Source organism: Pan paniscus, chromosome 20 (assembly GCF_029289425.2).
Source record: "Pan paniscus chromosome 20, NHGRI_mPanPan1-v2.0_pri, whole genome shotgun sequence".
NCBI classification, from domain to species: Eukaryota; Metazoa; Chordata; class Mammalia; order Primates; family Hominidae; genus Pan; species Pan paniscus.
Genome location: NC_073269.2, coordinates 53,122,541 through 53,145,363, shown reverse-complemented (window position 1 = coordinate 53,145,363; position 22,823 = coordinate 53,122,541). Strand labels below are relative to the sequence as shown.

The following is a 22,823-nucleotide window of genomic DNA, read 5'->3' as shown; positions in this document are numbered from 1 at the left end:
GAAGGGCATCGGGGCTGGTGAGGCACAAACGTCCCAGAGCCCACCTGGAGCCCAGCTGGCTAAGACAGATTTCTCTGTGCAGGGAAAGATGCCCCCATGTTTCCTTCTTGGACTGCAGGGCTCAGAAGAACCACAGGAGGGTCTCACGAAGGAGATGGCAGCGATCTCACAACTGGCGGCTGTGGGGGTGGTGAAGAAGGGTCTGTTAAAACGCAGATGATTGCTAACGGGCTCGGGGGCTCGGGCTCCTTTGAGATAGATGATGGTGCCAGACCGTCTCCGCCGGAGACATGTGTACCATTCTGCTGATGAATCCGGGAGGGGTGCGGACTCCCTGAACCAGGTATTCTTTTCTTTCTTTTTTCTTTTTTTTTTTTGAGACGGAGTCTCACTCTGTCGCCCAGGCTGGAGTGCAGTGGCGCGATCTCGGCTCACTGCAAGCTCCGCCTCCTGGGTTCACACCATTCTCCTGCCTCAGTCTCCCGAGTAGCTGGGACTACAGGCGCCCACCACCACGCCGGCTAATTTTTTCGTATTTTTAGTAGAGATGGGGTTTCACCGTGTTAGCTAGGATGGTCTCGATCTCCTGACCTCGTGATCCACCCACCTGAGCCTCCCAAAGTGCTGGGATTACAGGCGTGAGTCACCACGCCCAGCCCTGAAGCAAGTATTCTTTGGGAAACCCATAGCTTCCTAGTCACCTTGCAGCAGGTGACGTACCCAGAGGGTCAGAGTTGGGGGAGTTGCACAAGCACCCTGGTGAGAGTGAGACTTGGAAGAGCAGACAGAATGCCAATGACGGGCACGCTGAGCAGGGAGGAAGGTCCTGTGGTGGTCTGGAGTCCAGATCCTGACTCAGATGGCCCTGGTACAAATCCGGCCTCTCGCGTCAACCGTGTCACCTTGGGCAAGTGACACCTTAGGGTGAGTCTCCTTGTCTGTAAAAGGGGCTGTGGACAGTGCCTCCTTCATTTGGTGACACCTGGCAATTAAATGAAGAGTTGACAGCTGGACACAAAATAAGGGCACCTGGGAGCCAGTCTACTCGCAGGAGCCTGTGGGGAAGGGAGGCCGCAGGGCTGGAAGGGACAGAGCTCCAGGAGCTCTCCCGGGCAGCCTAATGAGGAGGAATGAAACCTGGCTGATCTGTGGCCTTGAGAGTGTGACTTGATAAGAGCAGTGTCTTGGTAACATCTGTCTATCAGAAATGACTAAAAAAGTCCTGGGAGCTAGTTATTGGGCTATGAGCAGCTTCATCTCTCTGAATCCAAGGTTTATTTTAAGGGTTCCACCTCAAGGGCACATTCTTTTTTTCTTTTTTTGAAATGGAGTCTCGCTCTGTTGCCCAGGCTGGAGTGCAGTGGTGTGATCTCAGCTCACTGCAACCTCTGCCTCCCGGGTTTAAGCGATTCTCCTGCCTCAGCCTCCCAAGTAGCTGGGATTACAGGCGCCCACCACCACGCCTGCTAATTTCTGTATTTTTACTAGAGACGGGGTTTCATCATGTTGTCCAGGCTGGTCTGGAACTCCTGACCTCAGGTGATCCACCTGCCTCGGCCTCCCAAAATGCTGGGATTACAGGCGTGAGCCACCGCACCCGGCCATGGGCACACTCTTTTCTACGACCTTGAGTCTTCAAACAATTCATTGTCATTTTACAATAAAATGTTTACATAAACAAAGTAAACTGCTGTAGGGAGGACAGAAGACCGTATTAGAAAACACAAGCAGCATGTGTGTGGTGCAAAGCTTCACTTAATAAAGTCGTCATGCCCCCTTCCAGCTGCTAGCTTGGCACAGGAGGACACAGGTCTCTCCGTAGGTGCCTGCACGACCCAAACACAGCTGTGTTTGTCTTAATTAGGCATCGAGTGGTAGCACCTTTACATAAGAGCTGGGTCTCATCCCGTCCTCTGGCTGGAGGCAGGAAACGGGGCTGGCAAAGCCTAGGTCTGCCAGAGATGCCTGCTCTCCTTCCTATCTGATGAGTAGCAAGGCGGGTGGTTTTGTTTCTTCTTTAGGGGGTGGGGAGGGGCAGGGGTGGGAGTTACAAAGCCTGCTTTGATAATAATTTAGGGGCCGGCTGGGTGCGGTGGCTCATGCCTGTAATCCCAGCACTTGGGAGGCTGAGGTGGGTGGATCACTTGAAGTCAGGGGTTTGAGACCAGCCTGGCCAACATGCCAAACCCCATCTCTACTAAAAATACAAAAATTAGCCAGGTCTGGTGGCGTGTGCCTATAATCCCAGCTATTTGGGAGGCTGAGGCAGAAGGATCACTTGAACTTGGGAGATGGAGGTTGCAGTGAGCCAAGATCGTGCCACTGTGCTCCAGCCTGGGTGACAGAGCGAGACTCCATTTCAAAAAGAAAAAAAAAAAATTTAGGGGCTGCCCCCTAGAATCCCAGCCTCCTTCTGCATGTGCACCTCAGCCGAACGCCTAGTGAGGAGCGGGTGGCCAGTCTCCTCGCCTGCTCCCCTCCCCACTGGCTGCCTGGTCCAGGTGCTCCTGAGTACTGAGCAGCACTAGGAGCTCGCTGGGCAGAGGTCAAGGAGGGCGAGAGGCCCTTCTGCTCAAGTCTGGCCCACACTAAAAGCAAGGTCGACCTTGTGAACATCCTTTGACTCAGCCCCATTCACCTCTTTCCTTAAGCAAAGCTTGCCCTCACCCCTCTAGGGCCTCTCTGCGGAGGGACCTACTCTAGGCTCCGGCTGCAGCCTCTTCACGTGGCAAAGGCACCAGTACCTGCTTAGGTTTGGGTGCTGCCCGAGTGCTGGCAGGACAGCTTCACAGTGCTCTGTGCATGGCCCTGACCGCAGACCCGAGTGGAAGGTGGGGCTGGGCGTTACCCACATGGTGGCTGAGAAACCCACTCCAGAGGCCAAGAGAAGGCCACAAGGCTGGTGATGGCAAAGGTAGATGGGACCCAGGCCTGTCTCCCAGCTCAGCCCATGTGCTCTGGGTCCCCGCCTCCCTGCACGCGGCAGAGCCCTCTCTGACTGTAGTAATCCTCTGACAGGACAGGGGATGGGGGGCCTCCAGGGTGCTGGCTTCACCAGCTAGGACACTTTTCTTCTTTTTGTGAGATGGAGTCTCACTGTATTGCCCAGGCTGGAGTGCAGTGGCACGATCTCGGCTCACTGCAACCTCCACCTCCCAGATTCAAGCAATTCTCCTGCCTCAGCCTCCTGAGTAGCTGGGATTACAGGCCCGGCTAATTTTTGTATTTTTAGTACAGACGGGGTTTCACCGTGTTGGTCAGGCTGGTCTCGAACTCCTGACCTCATGATCTGCCCGCCTTGGCCTCCCAAAGTGCTGGGATTACAGGTGTGAGCCACTGTACCCAGTCACACTGTACCCAGCCTTTTTTCTATACCCACCCTCCCCTGACTCAGGACTGGGGGAGGCACCAGCAGTGTCTGTGCCCTGTGTGGCATTTTCAGCTGCCCTGGTTGGAACCAGGCACAGGTCCCTCAACAGTCCTCAGCGAGGGAGGAGGTGACTCTGACCCAGAGGCAGGTGAGCATGAGAAGGGCTGGGCTGAGCACGTGGGGATGGGTGAGGTTGTGCGGTGACAGCGCCCCATTCTTGCCTTGTCAGACAATGCGAATTCTTTCATTCTCGGATTTGGGAGGGCCCTCCTCCTTGGGTCATTTGTTCATCCGCAGTGGGTGGGAGGAGCAGATATTTACGGGGACCCGCTCCTGCCTGGGTACTATTTTACACACTGGGGATGCAGTAGGGGACAAAAACCAAATTCCCTGCCGCTTATGGTCTAGTGGAAAGAGGGGAAAGGACCCAGTGGGTGCCTCTCTAGTCTAGGAGCTCTGGGCCGGCTCCTCGAGGCCTTCCTGGCCCTGCCCCTGTTTCCCCTCCTGACCACCATCCTCATCCCCGGCGAGTTCACGGCGCCTCTGGCTGGCTGCTACTTGCTGAGCACGGTGCTGACTGGGCTATCCCGCTCCAACCTGGGCCTGGGTGTGGTCAAGCACAGACTCCCGCGGCTCCAAGCCAGAAGCCTGGGGAACAAGCTGGTGGCCAAGAGCCAGCTCAGCCCGTGCACCCTGGACACCTTCTGCCCTATGGTGCTGCCGAAGGCTGGGGCCACAGTCTGTGTGGACCTGGTCACAGGGCAGCGGCACACTCAGGGGAGCCACTCACCATCTTCAGTGGAGCCCTGCTGTACAGGGACCCCCAGCTTCAATAAGTAGCCCGCCCGGCCAGGTGTCTACACTGGCCAAAGAAACAGCAGGGGCAATGGGCTCCCTGGTGTCCCTGCTGGGACAGGGCCGTCAGGGCACCCAGCCCTGGGTGAGCTGCTGCAACCCGGACCCGCCATGGTACAGGTGCCCAGGGTGGCTTCTCCCCACACCTGGCGTGTGCTGGTTTGTGGATTCCCAGGTCCGCTCGTCCAGACTTTTGGTGTAACCTCCACCCCCTTCAGAGTCCCCTCAGGACCCAGACTGTGGAGGGCCCGATCCTCACATCCTGTGCTCCCTCAGCCTGCCCTTTGGGAGTCAAGACACTTAGTTTTTTCTAACAACAACAACAACAACAAACAACCCATCCTGCTCCAGTGTGTGGTCAGGGGTAGACAGGAGTCCAGGGGTGTGGGCCAGGAGAGAAGGTGGCCTATGGAGGAGACCCCAGCCTCCACACTGTGCTCACCCCTTTGCTTGGCTTGGCTCCAGGCGGCTCTGCTCTTGCTCAGGGGGCGTGGGCTGGGAGCTGCACCTCTTCCTGGGACATCATACTTTTGAACTTAGGGGCCATCGACTGAGACAACAAGAAACGTCCAAGGGAGGCATTTTTGGGCCAGTTGAACCAAGACAGCGTGGACACAGATCCAGCAATTTAGTACAATAGAGACCCCAAGAACTCAGGAGGGAGGGGAGGGGACAGACAGAGGGCACAGGGACCTTACCGATTAGCTTCCCATACCTCTTACAAAACAGACACACCAGGCCTCACAAAGCCAGAATACCGGTCCAAGGTCAAAGTGGCGGCAGAGACCCTGTTCCCAAAGAACACTCCTGCCCTGGCTGTGCTGCGCCACTTGCCATCACTGGCAGCCAGGCTGCCAACCAAGCTCTAGGCCTGGGTCTGCTGCTGCCAGCTCGGTACCTGGAGGAAAGTCCCTGCTGGCCGCCGCTGACCATCTGCACGCCTGCATCGCCAGGAAAGGGAAAGCCCGGCTCAAGGTCACAGCCCTTCAGTGATCATGCAGGCTCGTCCGGCGTCGGCTATCCCCGCCCCAGGTGGTAAACAACTCCAAGGCCAAGACCTCACTCTGCAGGGCTCAGGATGGAGAATCCAAGCTGTCCTTCCCCTGGAGACACGGCTTTGCAATCACCTGTTGAATGTCCTGTCCCACCAGACTGAGCCTGGGACCGCATATGTGTGTGCCCACTGCCATCTGTCCCTGTCCACACGGGGCCTGGCTAGCTGTGAAATTAATGACCCCGTACGTGGGTGTGAGAAGCACCCCCGTGCCCTCGGGCAGCTATCTGGACAGATCAAAGGAAGGCAGGATCCCAGAACCAGTAACGTCCCAAGGCAGCTGGTGAACAAGAGCCCAGAGAGCAGCAGGGCCATCCCCTGGTAACCTAGGCTGCACTGTTATCTCTAGCCCCAACAGTCTCATCTGTCAAATGGAAAGGCTGAGACAATGAGCTGGCATCCTGAACCATGTTCGGGTCACACATCTCCTTCAACAATGTGATGAAAATGACTGGTCTCTCCTTAAATTAAAAAGACTGAATTTTGTGAGCTATTACAGGGAGTTAATGCGGACCCTGGAGCCACAGGTCCTTTGGTCCTGACCCTCTGGCTTGAGACGGAGCCAGCTCTAGCACCCCTTCCAGCACAAAAGCCATAGGACAGGGCCTGTGGACACCAGCTGGACGGGGTCGACTCCAGATAGGCAGGGAGGAGGGAGTCACAGAGACGGGGAGAAACCAGGCAAGAGCGACTCTTGAAGGTGGGGGTGGGCTACAGGTAGGAGACAGAACAGGCAGCGCAAGCCTTTTCCTCTGCCTCCTGAAACCCTGGCCCATCTCCCCTGTGAAGCCCCCTTCCTCGCGCCTTCCTTGCTGGGGTTTGTGCACTTCAAGCTCAGCTTTGCTCTGTCTTCAGAGAACTTCATTTGCACCCACGTACGCAGGGACTCAAGCCCCGGCTTGCCACTCCCTAGCGGTGTGACCCTGGGCAGGCTGTATCACCTCTGAGAAGCTGTTTCCTTCTCTGTAAAGTGGAGATGTATTATAATACCATCTTCCTCAAAGGAAGATCAGTGGTGGGAATCAAGTGCCTCGTGGAGAGCCGGGCCCAGCCTAGGCAGGCACACAGGCCATGGGCGGTGTGGTTGCTGCTGCTGTTCATTTCTGAATCTCCCACGTGTCACCTTGAGTGTGGGAGGAAAATAACTGGCAAATAATCACAAACGTCTCTATTTTGCGAGTACATTTTCAGCAGTGTTCAATATTGTGAAATTCTGGAGCTAACAAAACCATTTGCTAGTGACCTTGATATTTGTTGTGATGGGATTTGAAACTGGTTCCAAGGCCTGAACATATAGAGACACAATTGCTCTCAGGGATTAAGTAGAAAGAACTGGTCAAGTTGATGTAGCCATGGAAACCCCAGCCAGTCTGGGAAGAGCTACTTTGGGGCACAGTCATCTTTTTTCCATAATATCCCTTAACACTACTAACTTTTGCACTGCCTGGTATCTGCGGCTCAGTTGAACCTGGCCCTGCAACATCCACAGCCCAGCTTTTCAGTCAACTGCTCTGGCCGGGAGAGGTGCCATGTCAGCAAGATCTTCTCCTCTCCCACCCGCTTCGGTCAGGTTCAAGACAACGGAGCCCCCGCTGAGTACCGTCGGGGACAGGAAACACACAATGGGAAGAGGAAGTGGGAAACCTCCACCCTTTCCCAGGCTGCTGCAGTAGCAGCGGCAAGAAGCCACCTCCTGAGCAGTGGAAGCTGGGTGAAAGCTGCTGTGGGAAGGGCGGCTGATTCCCTATCAATAGCACCTCCCGTTCCTGCCGGCCCCACAACCCTACACAAAAAGGTGCTGTGTCAGCAGTTCCCGCAGAAACAATGGGGTTCTGCCGGGTGGCAGGATTTCACGCACCTCTAGATGGCGCCAAGTCAAGACAAATGCAGACAGGAATTCCCGGCTTCCAGCAAACTGGGTATCAGTCTACGCCTTCCTCTTTTCCTAACTTCCACTGTGAGACAAGCTTCCGTGGAAAGAAAGCTGGCTCCAGAATAGAGATTTCCCATGCGACTTCACATCTGTGCCTGCCTGGAGCCTGCTGGAGAAGTGACTGCTGGGAAAGCCTCTATCTTCAGACAGCAGGATCAGGGGAGAAGCCTGCAACTGTCCCCACCCACTAACTCCCCTGGAGAAACCCTGACTCCCATCTTCAGAAAGCAGGCTACTCTATGACCCTCCCAGGAGTACCATGCTCTCCTGCCCCATCCCTGTGGGCTTAGATAGGGTCAGGAGCTGTGAACAATTCCAGTCAGCTAAGAGAGTGTGGACAGAATAAGGTGAAGGTGGCATCCAGATTGTGAAAACAGACACCATAGGAAGTGCAGACCCTGGAAGGATGACCTTGGAGGCCCCGCAGCCCTGTCACTACTGAGGCTCTGACAGTTCAGGGGTGGGCTTCTTGCACACCTGTCTCCTTCAGATGCTACTAAGAGTCAGTGACCCAGGACTCGGGGCCATGCTGATCCATCACCTCCCTCAAATTTCTGCCTACACCATCAGCCTTGTGAATAAATTGTGCTTGTTTAAAGCTCCCTCTTTAGAGGTGGGCAGTGACAAGATGAGACTAATGTCTTGCCCCTGAGGAACACATCTCCTTTCCTCTTCCCCACCCTCTGGTTGCTGGATCACAGGTGGCTGTGATCTCTGGGCAGCTGGCAGAGACACTCCCTTCTGCAGCTGCACAGCAAGGGCTGCTGCTGGGTCTTGGCCTGCCAGAGGCACAAAGCAGGAAGGCTGCTGATGACTTAAAAGGTAGTGAGGGCCACATGGTGGGACGCTCTGAGAGGTCAGGCGTCCTCTGTGGTACTACACAAAGTCCAGGGAAAGGCTGGCCAGTGAGAAGTCTCGCCCATCTGGACAAACACCTCTACAGAGAGGCAGGCTGGGGCAGGAACAACTGATGAGGCGAGGTGGCATGGCACACAGGATACCATTAAAACCAGAGGTGCTAATTTGCTACAGCATCAAATGATTACTTGGCCAGGGCCACTGGAGTCATCTCTTTCCCTCCAGAGGCCGGCTTCCTAAGAGGCTGTAGGACCCTAGACCCATGTTAACTTCATTACATGAGAGGTAGGAGAAGACAGGTAAGAAGAAGGGAAAGAAAAATAAGGCCTACTATTAAATAGGCTGTTCACAGCCTCACTTCTAGGCCTTTCCGAATAGAATTTCATCCGCAGGAGTAGGGATGGTAACAACGGCAGGACACAAGGGGCAGGGAAGGTTAAGTCGGCCACAAGTGAAGGAGCCAAGTCTGACACCGAAACCATGCTCTTAACTAATGAGAGTTTGGGGGAAACCTGCAACTCTCTTGGTGTAACCCTCAGATAAGCACCTAAGGTCTACAAGGGCAGGAGCCCGATTTGCAAGTCCCATTGCTGTCATCTGGTTAATTCCCTTGCCCTCTGTCCTTCAAACCTCAGCTCTAACAGCCAGCATCCATTCTGAGGGCAGGACCTATTCTTCCAGTGCCAAGCCCTTTCTCCCTCAATCCGCCCAACACTGGGCTGCCGGTACTCACTGTGTGCTTCCACCAAGTCGATCTGCATGTTATACGGGACCAGGGGGTCAGGCAGTTCTGAGAAAAAGCTCTTCATGGCACCAGCCACGGTATTCACCGTAAAGTCTTTCTCTGCCAGGTCCAGGTTGTGGTCTGAAAGGAAGTCAGGAGAGTGAGGCCAAACCATTCTAAGCCAGGCAGAAGCATCAGGACAACTCGGGGCTCAGGAGAGGCTAGAGAAACCTCAAGGAGCCAGAGACGGCCTCAGGACTGGCAAGGATTGGAGGGGTGGGACTTGCGAGTGCTAACGCGAGTTCTGAGGTTCAGGCATGGGCTGGCCCCAGCACCTCTTTCTGAGACTGCTGAACTGCCCCTTCTACCACTCTCGGGGCAGGGGTGCTACCCCCACATGCTGGTTTTTGGTGCCAGGAGCTTGCCCTCATCTGGCTTTGATATGCTGTTGCCTCTTCCTTACTCCTTTCCCATCACAGAAGAAGGAGGCGGCTTTCCTAAAGGGTGGCTCGCTTCCCAGGTAGGTCACAAAGATGTTAGCAACCACTGTGACTGCTGCCTCCATCCTTGTCCCCTATGGTGGGAGGGCAAATAGGCTCATTTTTTCTCTCTCTGGCCCTTCCCAGCCACTGGCACCGCTGACCCATGTCTTGCTTTCCTTCTCATTGCATACATACTTCAGTGCGTTCCTGATGACGAACAAATCTCTACAGATGGACAGTACCAGGTTCCACTGTGGGGGAGGTAAGCTGGTACAGGATCTCCCATATATACAAATGCATCCCACACTGGGGGCTCTACCCTCACTTTGGCCTCGTGTCTCCCACAGATTAGCAGGCGTTTCCCTGTCCTGCGGTCCCCTCTGCCTGCTGCCGGCCAGCTGAGCCCGACTGCGGTGCTGCAAGGCGCAAGGGCCGCCCACCTGGGGAGTGGGTGTGGTGTCCACTCTGGGTGGTGCCTCCTGCCCTGTCTGCTGATAGATGGGAATGTGCCCTGCTCTGGTGCTTTTGCTTCTGGCACTGGGGGACGTGGCTTCTCATCCCACAGTGTGGGCAATTCCAAGAGGTAGTTTGGCTGCCTGACTTTAGGCCTCTTGAAGCTGGCTCAGCTTAGGAGAAGGGAGTCCCTGCCAAGAGCTATGTAACTTGGGTCTCTGTCCCAAGGGCTCAGCTCCTCACACGATGGTCCCTCACTTTCTCTGGTGCTGGGACTTTGTGAGGAGGGTAGATCTGAGGCCCTGGCAAAACAGGATCACATCTCAACCCGATTTGTATATCATGTGCCTGCAACTAGCTCTGCATGGGCAAACAGGCAAAACTCTTCAGTGTGGTGAGGGAGGCATGTGCCCGGGCAACCTGGAAGAGCATCTGTGAGTGGCAGTGTGGGGAGTGGCCTATATGACCCAGCTTTGGCAGGGATGGTGCTTCGGTTCACTGACAGGACCCGGTCCCCTCCTCCCCGCTGCAGCCACACATGGTCTCTTTCTCAGTCTCAGCACCTCGTGGCTTTGAGTCTGTGCTGGCAGGAGTGCCCCGAAGCCCCAGACAGTTCACCGAGGCAGCTGTGTCTGCCTTGACCAGCTCTGGCCTCGGATGCCTGGCCAGGCTGCACTTTACCTTGATCAAACTGTCTCTGCAGACTCTCCATCTCAGACTTGTTCCCGCTGACCCGATAGATGCCTTCCGTGCTCAGTCCTGAGGAGAAACAGGCAGGGTCTTAGGAGCAGGAACTGGAGAGCAGAGAATGAGGAGGGCTGGGCTCGAAGACAAGGAGAAAGCCAGGGAAAGTCCATGAGGTGCCCACCACAAGAGAGGAGCAGGCCTCAGCACACTCTCGTTTGATTTTTCTAGATGCTTCAACCCATCTGACCTCCATTTTCTTTTTCACTTAAAAATTTTAAAGTATTTGTTTTTTGGTAAAAATGGAAAGACTATAGAAGCACAGCAGCTAAAGATAACTTCTGTTCATATTTTGATGTATACTCTTGAGTTTTTCATTTTCATTTAAAAAACAGAGGTAGTACATATTTTAACCCAATTACTTTCACTTACAAAGTATGTTGTGAACTTATTCTAATCACTTCAAGTTCTTATTCTTTTACATGATTTTAAAGACACCAAAGTATATGATCACTGTAAGAATAGTCATGCTGTTAATCATACAAGGTTGGCTGGGAGCGGTGGCTCACGCCTGTAATCCCAGCACTTTGGGAGGCTGAGGCAGGAGGATCACTTGAGGTCAGGAGTTCAAGACCAGCCTGGCCAACACAGTGAAACCCCGTCTCTACTAAAAATACAAAATCAGCTGGGTGTGGTGGTGTGCGCCTGTAATCTAAGCTACTTGGGAGGCTGAGGCAGGAGAATTGCTTGAACCCAGGAAGCGGAGGTTGCAGTGAGCTGAGATTGCGTCACTGCACTCCAGCCTGGGTGACAGGTGAGACTCTCTCAAAAAAAAAAAAAAAAGAAAAGAAAAAAAAAAAGTGATACACGGTTTTCCAAGTTTTTACCGTTAGAAAATTAACTTGCGCAGGGTGTGGTGGCTCACGCCTGTAATCCCAGCACTTGGCTCATGCTTGTAATCCCAGCACTTTGGGAGGTCGAGGTGGGTGGATAGCCTGAGGTCAGGAGTTCGAGACCAGCCTGACCAACATGGAGAAACCCCATCTCTACTAAAAGTACAAAATTAGGTGGGTGTGGTGGCACATGCCTATAATCCCAGCTACTCGGGAGGCTGAGGCAGAAGAATTGCTTGAACCCAGGAGGTGGAGGTTGTGGTGAGCCAAGATCGTGCCACTGCACTCCAGCCTGGGCAACAAGAGCAAAACTCTGTCTGAAAATAAATAAATAAATAAATAAATAAAATTAACTCACAAGTATGTTTTTTTGACAACTAGTAAAAGCTTAACAGATGACTGGAAATAGGTATTTCTTACTTTGTGAATATCGTATTCATGTTCTTGTTAATTTTCCTAGTGTTCTTATTTTGAACTTGAGAAAGTCTATGAATATTAAGTAATTATATCAACGTTATATATGTTTACATTTTTCCTTTTTGTTATCTGTCTTCTAATTTTGTTTATTGAATTTGTTGAAGTATATAATTCAAAAATTTTAGGCTTTCAAGACCAGCCATTTCCTTTATGATGTCTTCCTTGGTTTTTATGCTTAGAATAGGTTTTTCCTATTCCTGTATCAGCTATTGTTTTTTTTCCTTCTAGTTCTTTTTATCAGTTAAAAAAATCATTTCATTCTGTGATCATTCTGGAACTTATTTGGTGTATAGTGTGATACAAGAAAAAAAGTAGTAAAAGTCAATTAAATACGTAAGTTAGAATAAAATATCAAGGGAAGGATGGGCTCCCACTCCCTCCCCATCCTACCGTGGGCAGAGGAGCGCTGTTCAGCTTAGAGTGGATTCCAAGCTGTCTACTGAGTCCACTCACCCTGTCCTGGGAACGAAGTCCACTGTGAGCCATCAAGATCTCAAGGACTTTGTCGAAAGGACAGTGAAGTCACTGTGAAAACTGACATGGGGTCTCATGGCTAAAGCAACCCTGGGTCCCTTCTGAAGACTGGCTTTGAGCGACTCTGTCTTGCTGAAGGTGCACAGAGGAAGCACTGTGGGTGCTGCCACTGGACAACAGAAACAGTGCGGACAGTAGAGAGCACCGGGCCCTGGAGTCAGTCAGGCTTCCGAGAGCCACGTGTTGGTTGTTATTGTCACTGCTACCTCTGGAGAGACAGCCATCAGGCAAGATAAAAGCAACTGGCCTGCCTGTTTTCTGGGGTCCCAGACTTCTTGAGGCTTCAAGAACACTGGAGCAAGAGGCATCAATTCTCTGGCTTAAAAGCTGTTAATTGCACCAAGGCCCTTTCCCCGAGAGAAAAGCAGGTTAATGGACCAACCCCAGGGACATCCTACCAAGCAACGCCTAGTTACAAAGGAGCTGCCACTGCTGTACTCGCCTGGGAGAGTGCTGGCACTTTCCATACCAGAGTGGTCACACGCTGTGCACTGAGCTAGGTGCTTTGTCCCCATCCACCATTCGCTTGTTTATTAAATAAACGATGATGCCATTTAATCTCCCACACCTCATGGGAAGAGCTATTGGGTAGGTAGAGAATACACACATGAGGAAACTAAGATTCAGAAAGTTGAAGTCCTTGCCCCAGATCATAGCTGCTAAGAGGCAGAGTGGTCTGAGTCCGGGGACTCTGCCACTGTCCTGCCTCCTTAGTGTTCCAGAAGACACCTGGCTCAAGCTTCTGCTGCTTCCTATTAATCCACCAGGCTGGGGTACAGACCACAGCACCCCCGTTTCTCAGAAGCAGCACACTTGGGTGAAGCCCTCTGGCCTAAGCACCAGGGCAGCTTTTGAGATGGCACACCCGTACCCCCTGTGCTGTCGAGACCCTGCTCACCAGCACTAGTTAGTAATTTTTCCACTGACTCTTTTCTCAACTGCTCTCAAGACATATTTAAACTTCTACCTATTTCACATATGAGCAAGCCTTGGGTATGTGTCAGCAGGCTCAAGTCTTCATCTCCTAATTTGAAAAAAACAAATAAAACTAAATCTAAGTTATTTTCCCTTTCCCTGAATATCAGCCCTCCATAATACAAAGAAAATGATAGGACAAATAGCACCAGTCTCAAGAGTCCGGAATAATGCAGCAATGTCACCGTTCCTGAGTCTCAGTGTAGAGAGGCAGTCTCCGAGCTGCAGAAGACCTGGCCAGCCGAGGGCCGCACATCACCTTCTGGTGACCCTGACCTTCAGCGGGACTGAGGACTGCTCTGCATTGCCTCATAATGGCCACCGGCCCCGGCATGAGAGGGCAGGAGACGAACTGCAAATTAGCGATCTGGCAATTATCAGTGGTGTGGACCTGCTGAAACTTCACTAGATGGATCGTCACACAAATGGAAGCACTGGAAAGCACGAGGCCGTACCAGAGCATCAATTAATCATCAACTTAGTACTTCCTGTCATCTGGGCACATGTTTATTTTACGCAATCCCATTTTAAAATAGCAACCCTGCTGCTGTCGTACACAATACCACGGCGTAATTTAGGAAAGGTAGCATTTGCTTGGCTAGTGCAATTTATCATAACTACTAATTAGACATCAATTAAAAAAAGATTAAAAAAACTGAGAGCAGGCTGCAAACACCATCAAGGCTGCAGGGAGCTGGCAACCCAGGTGAGAAACAGGATGCTGGAAAGAGCACGGGCAGCTTGCCAAAGGCCTGAGACCACAGCAGGAAAAGGGCTGGGGTCCTGGAGCAGACCCCCTGGCAAAGATGCTGGATATTAAGGCATTTGTGTCTGGAACACCCCAGTGTTCCTACATGGAAACACCCTAGGGGTGACTCTGGCCCACACCCGCCAGTGGCAGAAGGCAGAATTCTTACCAACAGTGACCTCCACCCACCATGTCTACTGCAGGCTCCCAAGTCCATCTGAGAAAGCCTCAACCTTAAACTCACAGGCATCCTTACCTACCAGAAATCTCCAAAGACCCATGTCACCAAAGCATAGCCTTGGCTGCAGGCCTTTTCTGTTTCTCTCCTTCTTTTTTAAAAGCCCTCCCTACTGGCTGCAATTATCTTCTATGTTTAAGTTAATCTTTGGAAATAGAACAAGAAAAAGCTCAGAACAGCCAAGATCACTATGTTCAAATATCTGAACAAGGCCATGTAGAAAAGTCTTGTTCCAATGGTTCTAGGGGACAGAGCTACAATCAAGAATGGGAATTACAAGGCTGGGTGCAGTGGCTCATGTCTGTAATCCCCGCACTTTGGGAGGCCGAGGCGGGCGAATCACGAGGTCAGGAGATCGAGTCCATCCTGGTTAACATTGTGAAACCCCGTCTCTACTAAAAATACAAAAAAAATTAGCCGGGCATGGTGGCGGGTGCCTGTAGTCCCAGCTACTCGGGAGGCTGAGGCAGGAGAATGGCGTGAACCTGGGAGGCGGAGCTTGCGGTGAGCTGAGATCGTGCCACTGCACTCCAGCCTGGGTGACAAAGCGAGACTCTGTCTCAAAAAAAAAAAAAAAAAAAAAGAATGGACATTACAGAATGGCAAATATTCTCTCAATATATAACTATTAACAGCCATAGCTGTCATTCATTGAAATAGACCAGAATTTTTGAATCTCCTCTCACCAGACAACCATCTGACTGGGGTACTGTTTAAAAAGATGAATACCTGGTCTAGGAAGCTAGCTAATAACAATAATGATAAGCCATTTATCAAATGCTTACTCTGTATGAGGCACACGATGCTAAGTGCTTTCGTGCCTTTTCATAGCAGTTCTCACAATAACCCCTCCAGACTGGTGATTATTATCCCATTCTACAGACAGGAACGCTGAGACTAGGAGGTAAAGGAACATGTAGAGAATGAGTGAGTCGCACAGATGGGATTTGAATCCTACCTGAGTTCTTCTTCTATGATGTTCAAAATCACTATTTCTCAAGAGTGAGCGCGCAGCAGAGTCACCTGGAGGGCCTGTTACGGTGCAGGTGCGGGGGCTCCAGCCACAGAGTTTTGGATTCAGTCAGTTTGGAGGGGAGCCCAAGAATTTTTTTTTTTTTTTGTACACAAGGTCTTGCTTTGTCACTCAGGCTGGAGTGCAGTAGCACCATCTTGGCTCACTGTAGCCTCCACCTCCCAGGCTCAAGCGATCCTCTCACCTCAGCCTCCCGAGTAGCTGCGAGGGACTATAGGTGTGCACCACCACACCTGGCTAATTTTTAAATTTTTTTTTCGTAGAGATGGGGGTCTCACTTTGTTGCCCAGGTTGGTCTCAAACTCCTGGGCTCCAGCGATCCTCTTGCCATTGCCTCCCAAAATGCTGGGATTCTGGGTGTGGGCCACTGCGCCTGGCCTCAAAATCTGCATTTCTAATGCATTCCCAGGTGATGCTGCTGCTGCTGGCCAGCGAACCACACTTGGAGAACTGCCATTCTAGAAGATGTGCCAGAGCTCTAAGGCTCCAGAGAAGTCTTAGTCAGAACTCTTGAATTCTATGATTCAATAAAATCAGGGGTAATACACCAGGCAAAATAGATACCACATACTTTAGGAACAAAGCACTTCCAAACAGCATGAAAACTGCTGCTTTTTATATGAAAACAAGCCCTTAGGCATTACTTAATCTTTTTTTTTTTTTGAGACAAAGTCTCACTCTGTTGCCCAGGCTGGAGTGCAGTGGCTCAATCTCAGCTCACTGCAACCTCCGCCTCCTGGGTTCAAGCGATTCTCATGGCTCAGCCTCCCGAGTAGCTGGGATTACAGGCGCCTGCCACTGCACCTGGCCAAGTTTTGTATTTTTAGTAGAGATGGGGTTTTGCCATGTTGGCTAGACTGGTCTCAAACTTTTGAACTCAAGTGATCCGCCCGCCTTGGCCTCCCAAAGTGCTGGGATTACAGGCATGAGCCACCGCACCCGGCTCCTTTACACAGTTTTCAGTCTTGGTCTTCAACAAAAATACATTGGCAGGGCAGGCGTGATGGTTCCCGCCTATAATCCCAGCACTTTGGGAGGCCAAGGCGGGAGGATTGCTTGAGCCCAGTTCGAGACCAACCTGGGCAAAACAGTGAGACTCCATCTCTACAAGAAATAAAAAATTAGCCAGGCATGGTGTCATGCTTGTAGTCTCAGCTACTTGGGAGGCTGAGGTGGGTGGATCATTTGAGCCTGGGAGGTCGAGGCTGCAGTGAGCCATGTCCATAACACTGCACTTCAGCTTGGGAGACAGAGTGAGACCCTATCTCAAAACAAAACAAAACAAAACACCAAAAAATATTTTGGTGACATAGGAAGACTAGACGGCCCTCCGGTGAGAGCCGGTGGGGACTTCCCATGGACTAGGAACTGGTATTTCAGCCCTTCAACTGCCCTGTCAGAGCTGTGGTGGCTGGCCCTGCTCCTGGGAGGTGTCTGTGGCAGGACGGCCACTAAAAAAATGGAGAGATGCCCCTCAGGAGCTTGGAAATCAATGGGGAAAATCACCTCCTTTCCTGGTATCCTGATTTTCTGAAATATCCAAACAGGTTTTGATCCTGGACCCCAGGCAGGCCCTTCTTAGCAGCAGTGCTGTCGGCCAGCGTCAGGCTTCGCCTCTGCTCCTTCACACCAGGACTCAGTTCCTCCAAAGTTTCCTTTCTAGCAACACATCAATACTTCCTCCAAGACGAACTCAGACTTGCTTATTTTTTACTTTCTATATTTAGATACAGAAACTCAGCACTTAGTCCTTTAAAAAAATTTAATTGGCACTGCTAGTACTCTAAAACACCCCATGCCAGACAGGACTTAACTAACAACTTTTGTCGACTTTTCTGGAGTCTGGAAGCATCTAATAAACCATTCCCTTTTTCTTTTACACATGCAAGACTAAGTCTAAGGCAGGCTAAACTGCAAGGCCGGAGGGGTGCTGAGCACTCAGGGAGAGAAGGAAACTCTTGAGCATCAAATGCAAATGGTCTTGAAGAGGACCGACCTCTGTGGAAAGGTATGAAGCCCTTCTTTTTCATCCAATGCTAACAGTGTATCTACAGTGTGTCTTCTGAGGACCACACTGCGGCACTCCCCCAATCTCACCTCAATGGAAGATCAAAGGGTGAGGGGGCAGGAGAGCATTTAGGTCAAAATCAAAGCAATCATGTCTCCATTTCCTTCTATGTGTAACAGAGATAACAGTTCTCACCTCATCCCCTGGTGGTATGTATTTAATGAGATCTTAGCACTTAGTGCTGAGAGAGTAGCTATTATCCTAATGATCTAAGTGGAAAGCTGGTTGGCAAGTGGATGAGCACCTGAGTTCTGCTGTCAGGGAGACATGGGTTCGAATCCTGCCCCTGACCTCAGCTCATCTGACCGTACAATGGAATAAATGAGATCGTCTATGCACAGTCCACTGCACAATGCCTGCCAGTATTCTTTTTTCTCTACACTCTTAACAAGCCTCAACAATGGCACCTGCCTGTAGGCATGACCTATTCTGAGAGCTTGGCCAAAACAAGACAGTTTGTAGAAAAACATTTTAAAACATGCATGGCTTTGACACCAAAATGACCTTGGTTCTGATCCTGGTTCTGTCTTATAGCTAGGCTGGGTGTCTGAGAGTAAATCGCCTCTCCTCTCAGGGGCTTGGAATCCTCATCCAAAATGGGGTAATGACATCATTAATGAGTCTGTCAAGATGCTGTAAATATTATTATTATTTTTGAGATGACAAGAGTTTCACTCTTGTTGCCCAGGCCAGAGTGCAATGTGCAATCTCGGCTCACTGCAACCTCCGCTTCCCGGGTTCCAGCGATTCTCCTGCTTCAGCCTCCCGAGTAGCTGGGATTATAGGAACCCACCATCACACCTGGCTAATTTTTGTGTTTTTAGTAGAGACGAGGTTTCACCATGTTGGCCAGGCTGGTCTTGAACTCCTGACCTCAGGTGGTCCGCCCACCTTTGCCTCCCAAAGTGCTGGGATTACAGGCATGAGACACTGCACCCGGCCCTCAATTTTCTCTTCTATGAACTGGAGGGCAAGGATGTCTGGCCTGAGAAGAACGACGGCCTCCTCTCCATAGAGAAGGTTTCCTCGCTGTGTCTCTCCGCAGAAGCGCTACTATTGAAATCACACGAGTCCCTGCAGCTCCCCCTGCTGCCTTCCTGCTCGGGAGGTGCCTGGGTGGTTTTCTGGCTGCTCTCCTCCTTGAACACTCGGGTCCTCTGTCCCTCCCCTGCCCCTTTGTTAGCTGTCTTCCCAGGTAATTCCCCTGTCAGTCAAGACCTGCTTCTTCCTGTGCCAGACTTTCCCCCCATGATAGAAGGCCACTAACACTCTATTACGATGACTTGACTGGGTGTGAGCGCCACAAGCAGGCACTGTGGCTTTATACATTCCCGATGCCAGCGATGCGCACACAGCCATGTCATAAATCTCAGGGCTGAGGAGGAGGGAGGAGGTGCAACATCGCACCAGGTCTGGGGGATCAGATGGCTCTAGCATCTGGCTGATCCTTCAGAAGCTGCCTATGCATTTGCTGCCATGAACCGTCAAGTAGGACTTCTGGACCTGCTCTGAGCCCAACAGGGGGCTCCGTTCTTTTCCCTGACTTTCAAGAAAATGCATATCCCAGCAGCTGGGCTTAAGAAACCACGCTGGCAAAGAACTTGAGGCCAGCCTAGAGCTGACACCCTGCCCATTCTGGAGGAAGAGTGTGGTCCATAATCGAGGTGAGCCGACTGCGCTCTGCAAAACGGGAGTGAACATTCAAAGCCAGGAGCAGCTGGGAGAGCCGTCCTGCCAAGAACGTGAGACGTCTTCATGCTCTGAAGTGTGACTTTGCTGGCATGCCCACACAGGCCCAGTGGCACTGGAGTGATGGCAGTGTGACTCCGAGGAGAGCTGGTGCCACCACTGTGAGGGATCTTACAGGCTAAAGATCCACCAACAAAGAAACAGACCGCGAGCACAATACAGGTGTACTACATCCACCACATACACACCCCCCTACCACACACACACACATCCCACCACACACACCCCACCACACACACACATCCCACCACACACCACACCCCCCCCACACCCCCCACCTGCCCCACCACACACACACATGTCCCACCACACAAACCCCACCACACACACACACTTCCCACCAAACCCCACCATACACACACACAGCCCACCACACAAACCCCACCACACACACACCCCACCACACACACCCCCACCACACACACCCCCACCACACCACACACACAATCCCACCAAACCCCACCATACACACACCCCACCACACACACCCCCACCACACCACACACACAATCCCACCAAACCCCACCATACACACACCCCACCACACAAATCCCCCACCACACAAACCCCCTACCACACACACACACATCCCACCACACACACCAGACACATTCCACCACACACATGCCCCACCACACACACGCACCACAGACTCCACCACACACACATCCCACCACACACATGCCCCACCACACACACACATATCCCACCACACACACATCCCACCACACAAACCCCACCACACACACCCACCACACACACACACCCCACCGCACACACAGCCCTACCACACACACCCCACCACACCCCCCCCACACACGCCCCACCACACACACATCCCACCACACACACACACCTCACCACACACACACATCCCACCACACACACACATCCCACCACACACACCACCACCACACACACACATATCCTACCCCCCCCCACACACACCCCACTACACACACACACAAAACACCCGCTTCCTTTCCACGGCAGGCCCAAGTAGAAAAGCCCCTTGGGGTTACAAGCAGATTCCTCCCAAGCATTAAGGAGGGCAGAGGTTAACTTCCTTCAGGTTCCTGATTCCCAATGACCCATGAAAGGAGGCAAACATGTCACCAATCACAGCCCAGTGTCCCTTCCTTTCCTGGCCTCTCTTCCCTAAGAAAGAATACTTTTCAGAGTCAGAAGCCTGTAAGCCTCAGGCAGGAAGGCTGATCCCAGTCCCTGCAATCTAGGATAAAAATCTAGGGTACAACACAAACTTCTCAACATGTGGCCTCGGGGGCTCCTGTCACCAGGCTCAAGCCTGCCACCCTCCCCTTATACTTCACTGCAGTCCTGATGACCTTGCAGGGCCTCCCTACAGTTGTTCCTTCCACTTTTACCTCTGTTCTGTGACTAAACAATGCTCCCTCCGAGGTCTCCCCTGACTCCTAGACTAAATTAAGTTCCTGTTATAGGATCCCAACAATTGCTTACATTTACGCAGTGCCGGCGCTCTGGGCTAAGGCCAGCCATAAGCCTTTTACATGCACTGTCTCACCCAGTCCTCACACCAGCTCTGTGAGTTGTATTCTACCATTCTTCTTCCCATTTTATAACTGAACAAACTGAGCCACACGGCAAACAGATGGCAGGGCTGGGATTCACACCCGGGCAGTCCGATTCCAGAGTCCGTGTTTAATCAATCACCACAAGGCACTGTCTCCATGCTCTTCCTGGACAGCCCTGGGCACCATGTGAAAGTCGCTGGATAGCTGTGTGATTAGCTGCTTAATGCTGGTCCCCTGGTAGACCCCTGAGTTCACAAGAGCAGGCAGAGTCCTCTCATCACCCATCTGTGTATTGGGCTTGCACAGTAACTAGTACCAGGGAAGGCATTCAGTAGCTGTCGTCAGAAAGGAGGGAAGGAGGAAGAAAAGTGCAGCGTTTCTCCAGCTGAAGAGAGGGAGGAAGGTGACTCAAGTGTTTGTTCTCAAGGGGCCTGTGCCTTACCGGGGCCAGCATGGAGGAGCTGCTCCCTAAGCGGCTGGAGCATCCAACTCCTACTTTCCTTTCCAGATGTATTGAGGTTCTACATTCACCAAGAAGCCTTCTCCCTCCCCTTCTTCCCGGTGACTTCACTAGGAACGTAGTGGGTTCATTATTTTGCCACAGCCAGTCATGTGCTGCTGTTAAGTCTGGTCTCCAGACCTGGCTGTTAACTTTTACAGGGCAGAGCCATGGTTTGGCTGTGGCTGGGAGTCCCCACAGGGCCACGCCCCCTGCAGAAGCTGGCCACATTCTTGCTAATGGGCTGCTCTGTCGCCTTTTATCAGGGCTCAGCCTTCCCAGACTGACCTTCTGCGGGTCTTAGATGTTTTTACAGCGAGTGTAACACGGAGGAGAAGAGGTTAGTTCATCTGTGCTTCACTGGCTTTGGTGAAATGAACAGGAAAAAAGCAGAGGTCAAGGAAACTGACAGGGGTTATAGAGGCGTGGGGATTTGCTGGGTGTGAAACTTCATGAGCAAGGAGCACAGAAGGTGTGCATGTGAGTGAGATGAACAGACAGACACAGAGCAAGAGCAAGAGCAAGGGCCACCGGAGCCCCCAGGTGATAATTCAATGGCACAGTCAGGCCAGCTCCACCAAGGGCCCGAGAAGGTCCTGCAGCCGAGAGTGGGTACTGCTCCTTGGGACCACTCTCACAGGACAGCCTGCTGTACCGTCCTGTTTGTACTGCCTTGGCAAATATGGCAGGACAGGCCATGGGCCTGGTTGGCACGCTCAGGCCAGAGCAACCTGTCTGCCCGAGCTCCCCACCATGGAGAAGGCGAGTGCAGCCGGGACAGCCAGGCAAAGCAGCCTGCTGGAACCGTCTCGGGGCCTTGGGCCGCCACCCAGACTATTTCTGTCTTGGATGGAAGGGCAGGGTTACTTTGTGAAACAAGCTCTACTTCTCTTTGGCTGCTGGGCTCTCCAGGCGGTGTGCCAGGGCACACTGTTCTGATCAGGGCACTGGGGCCTGAGGAAATCCGCTAGCAATGCCGAGTCACAAGCTAAATGAACCCTGCTTATCTGGAACAGGCAAGAGCTGGCGAGCTGACTGCCTGCCTTTATGGCAATGGGGAATTTCTGGAATGCAAGTGACTTGTGCTTAACTTACAAGCAAGCAGAAAAACGGGAGGGTGGTGAGGAATGGTAGCAAAAAAAAAAAAAAAAAAAAAAAAAAGGAGAAAGCTTTGTTTTAAAACTATTTGGACTGTGGGAAAGCAATTTGTTAGTAAAACTAGAATTACAGGGGGAGGGAGAGAGATTAAGTAACAGACAGCCCCCATAAAAATCACAGCATATGAAACAGTATACCTCATATTTTAGCACTTTATCAATTCAAAGCAGTGCAAATACGGCAATTACTCACATAAAGCCTGTTGGTGTATTCAAGCTATAACCGTATCTATTAAACTGTTACAGTGATAGACGGGAGTATCTATACTGAAATTAGCTGCCTTCTCTGAAAGACAGAATTACATAGAACTAGGCTGACTGCAGGGAAATAGTAACTAACTGAATTTAACAGCTCTCGTCCCGCCAACTCTCCTTCATGATAGCTCTAGGAACTGGTGGCTATGATGAATGTGGAGGGAAACACAGAGGTTTTTTGCAGGGTGGCTGTTTTCCAAGTGGGAAGGTATTTGGTAAAATTCTGAATCT

General features: G+C 51.8%; 1 protein-coding gene across 1 annotated transcript in view; it reads right to left on the bottom strand.

Moving 5' to 3' along the window:
• The window catches only part of ARHGAP35 (Rho GTPase activating protein 35), a 145,199-nt gene that overhangs the window by 6,619 nt on the left and 115,757 nt on the right, over positions 1 to 22,823 (bottom strand). The window contains exons 4-5 of the mRNA XM_034944866.3: positions 10,411 to 10,488; positions 8,804 to 8,935 (exon numbers count right to left, since the gene is read on the bottom strand). Of these exons, the coding sequence (XP_034800757.3) occupies positions 8,804 to 8,935; positions 10,411 to 10,488 (210 nt within the window). The remainder of the gene's footprint in view (positions 1 to 8,803; positions 8,936 to 10,410; positions 10,489 to 22,823) is intronic.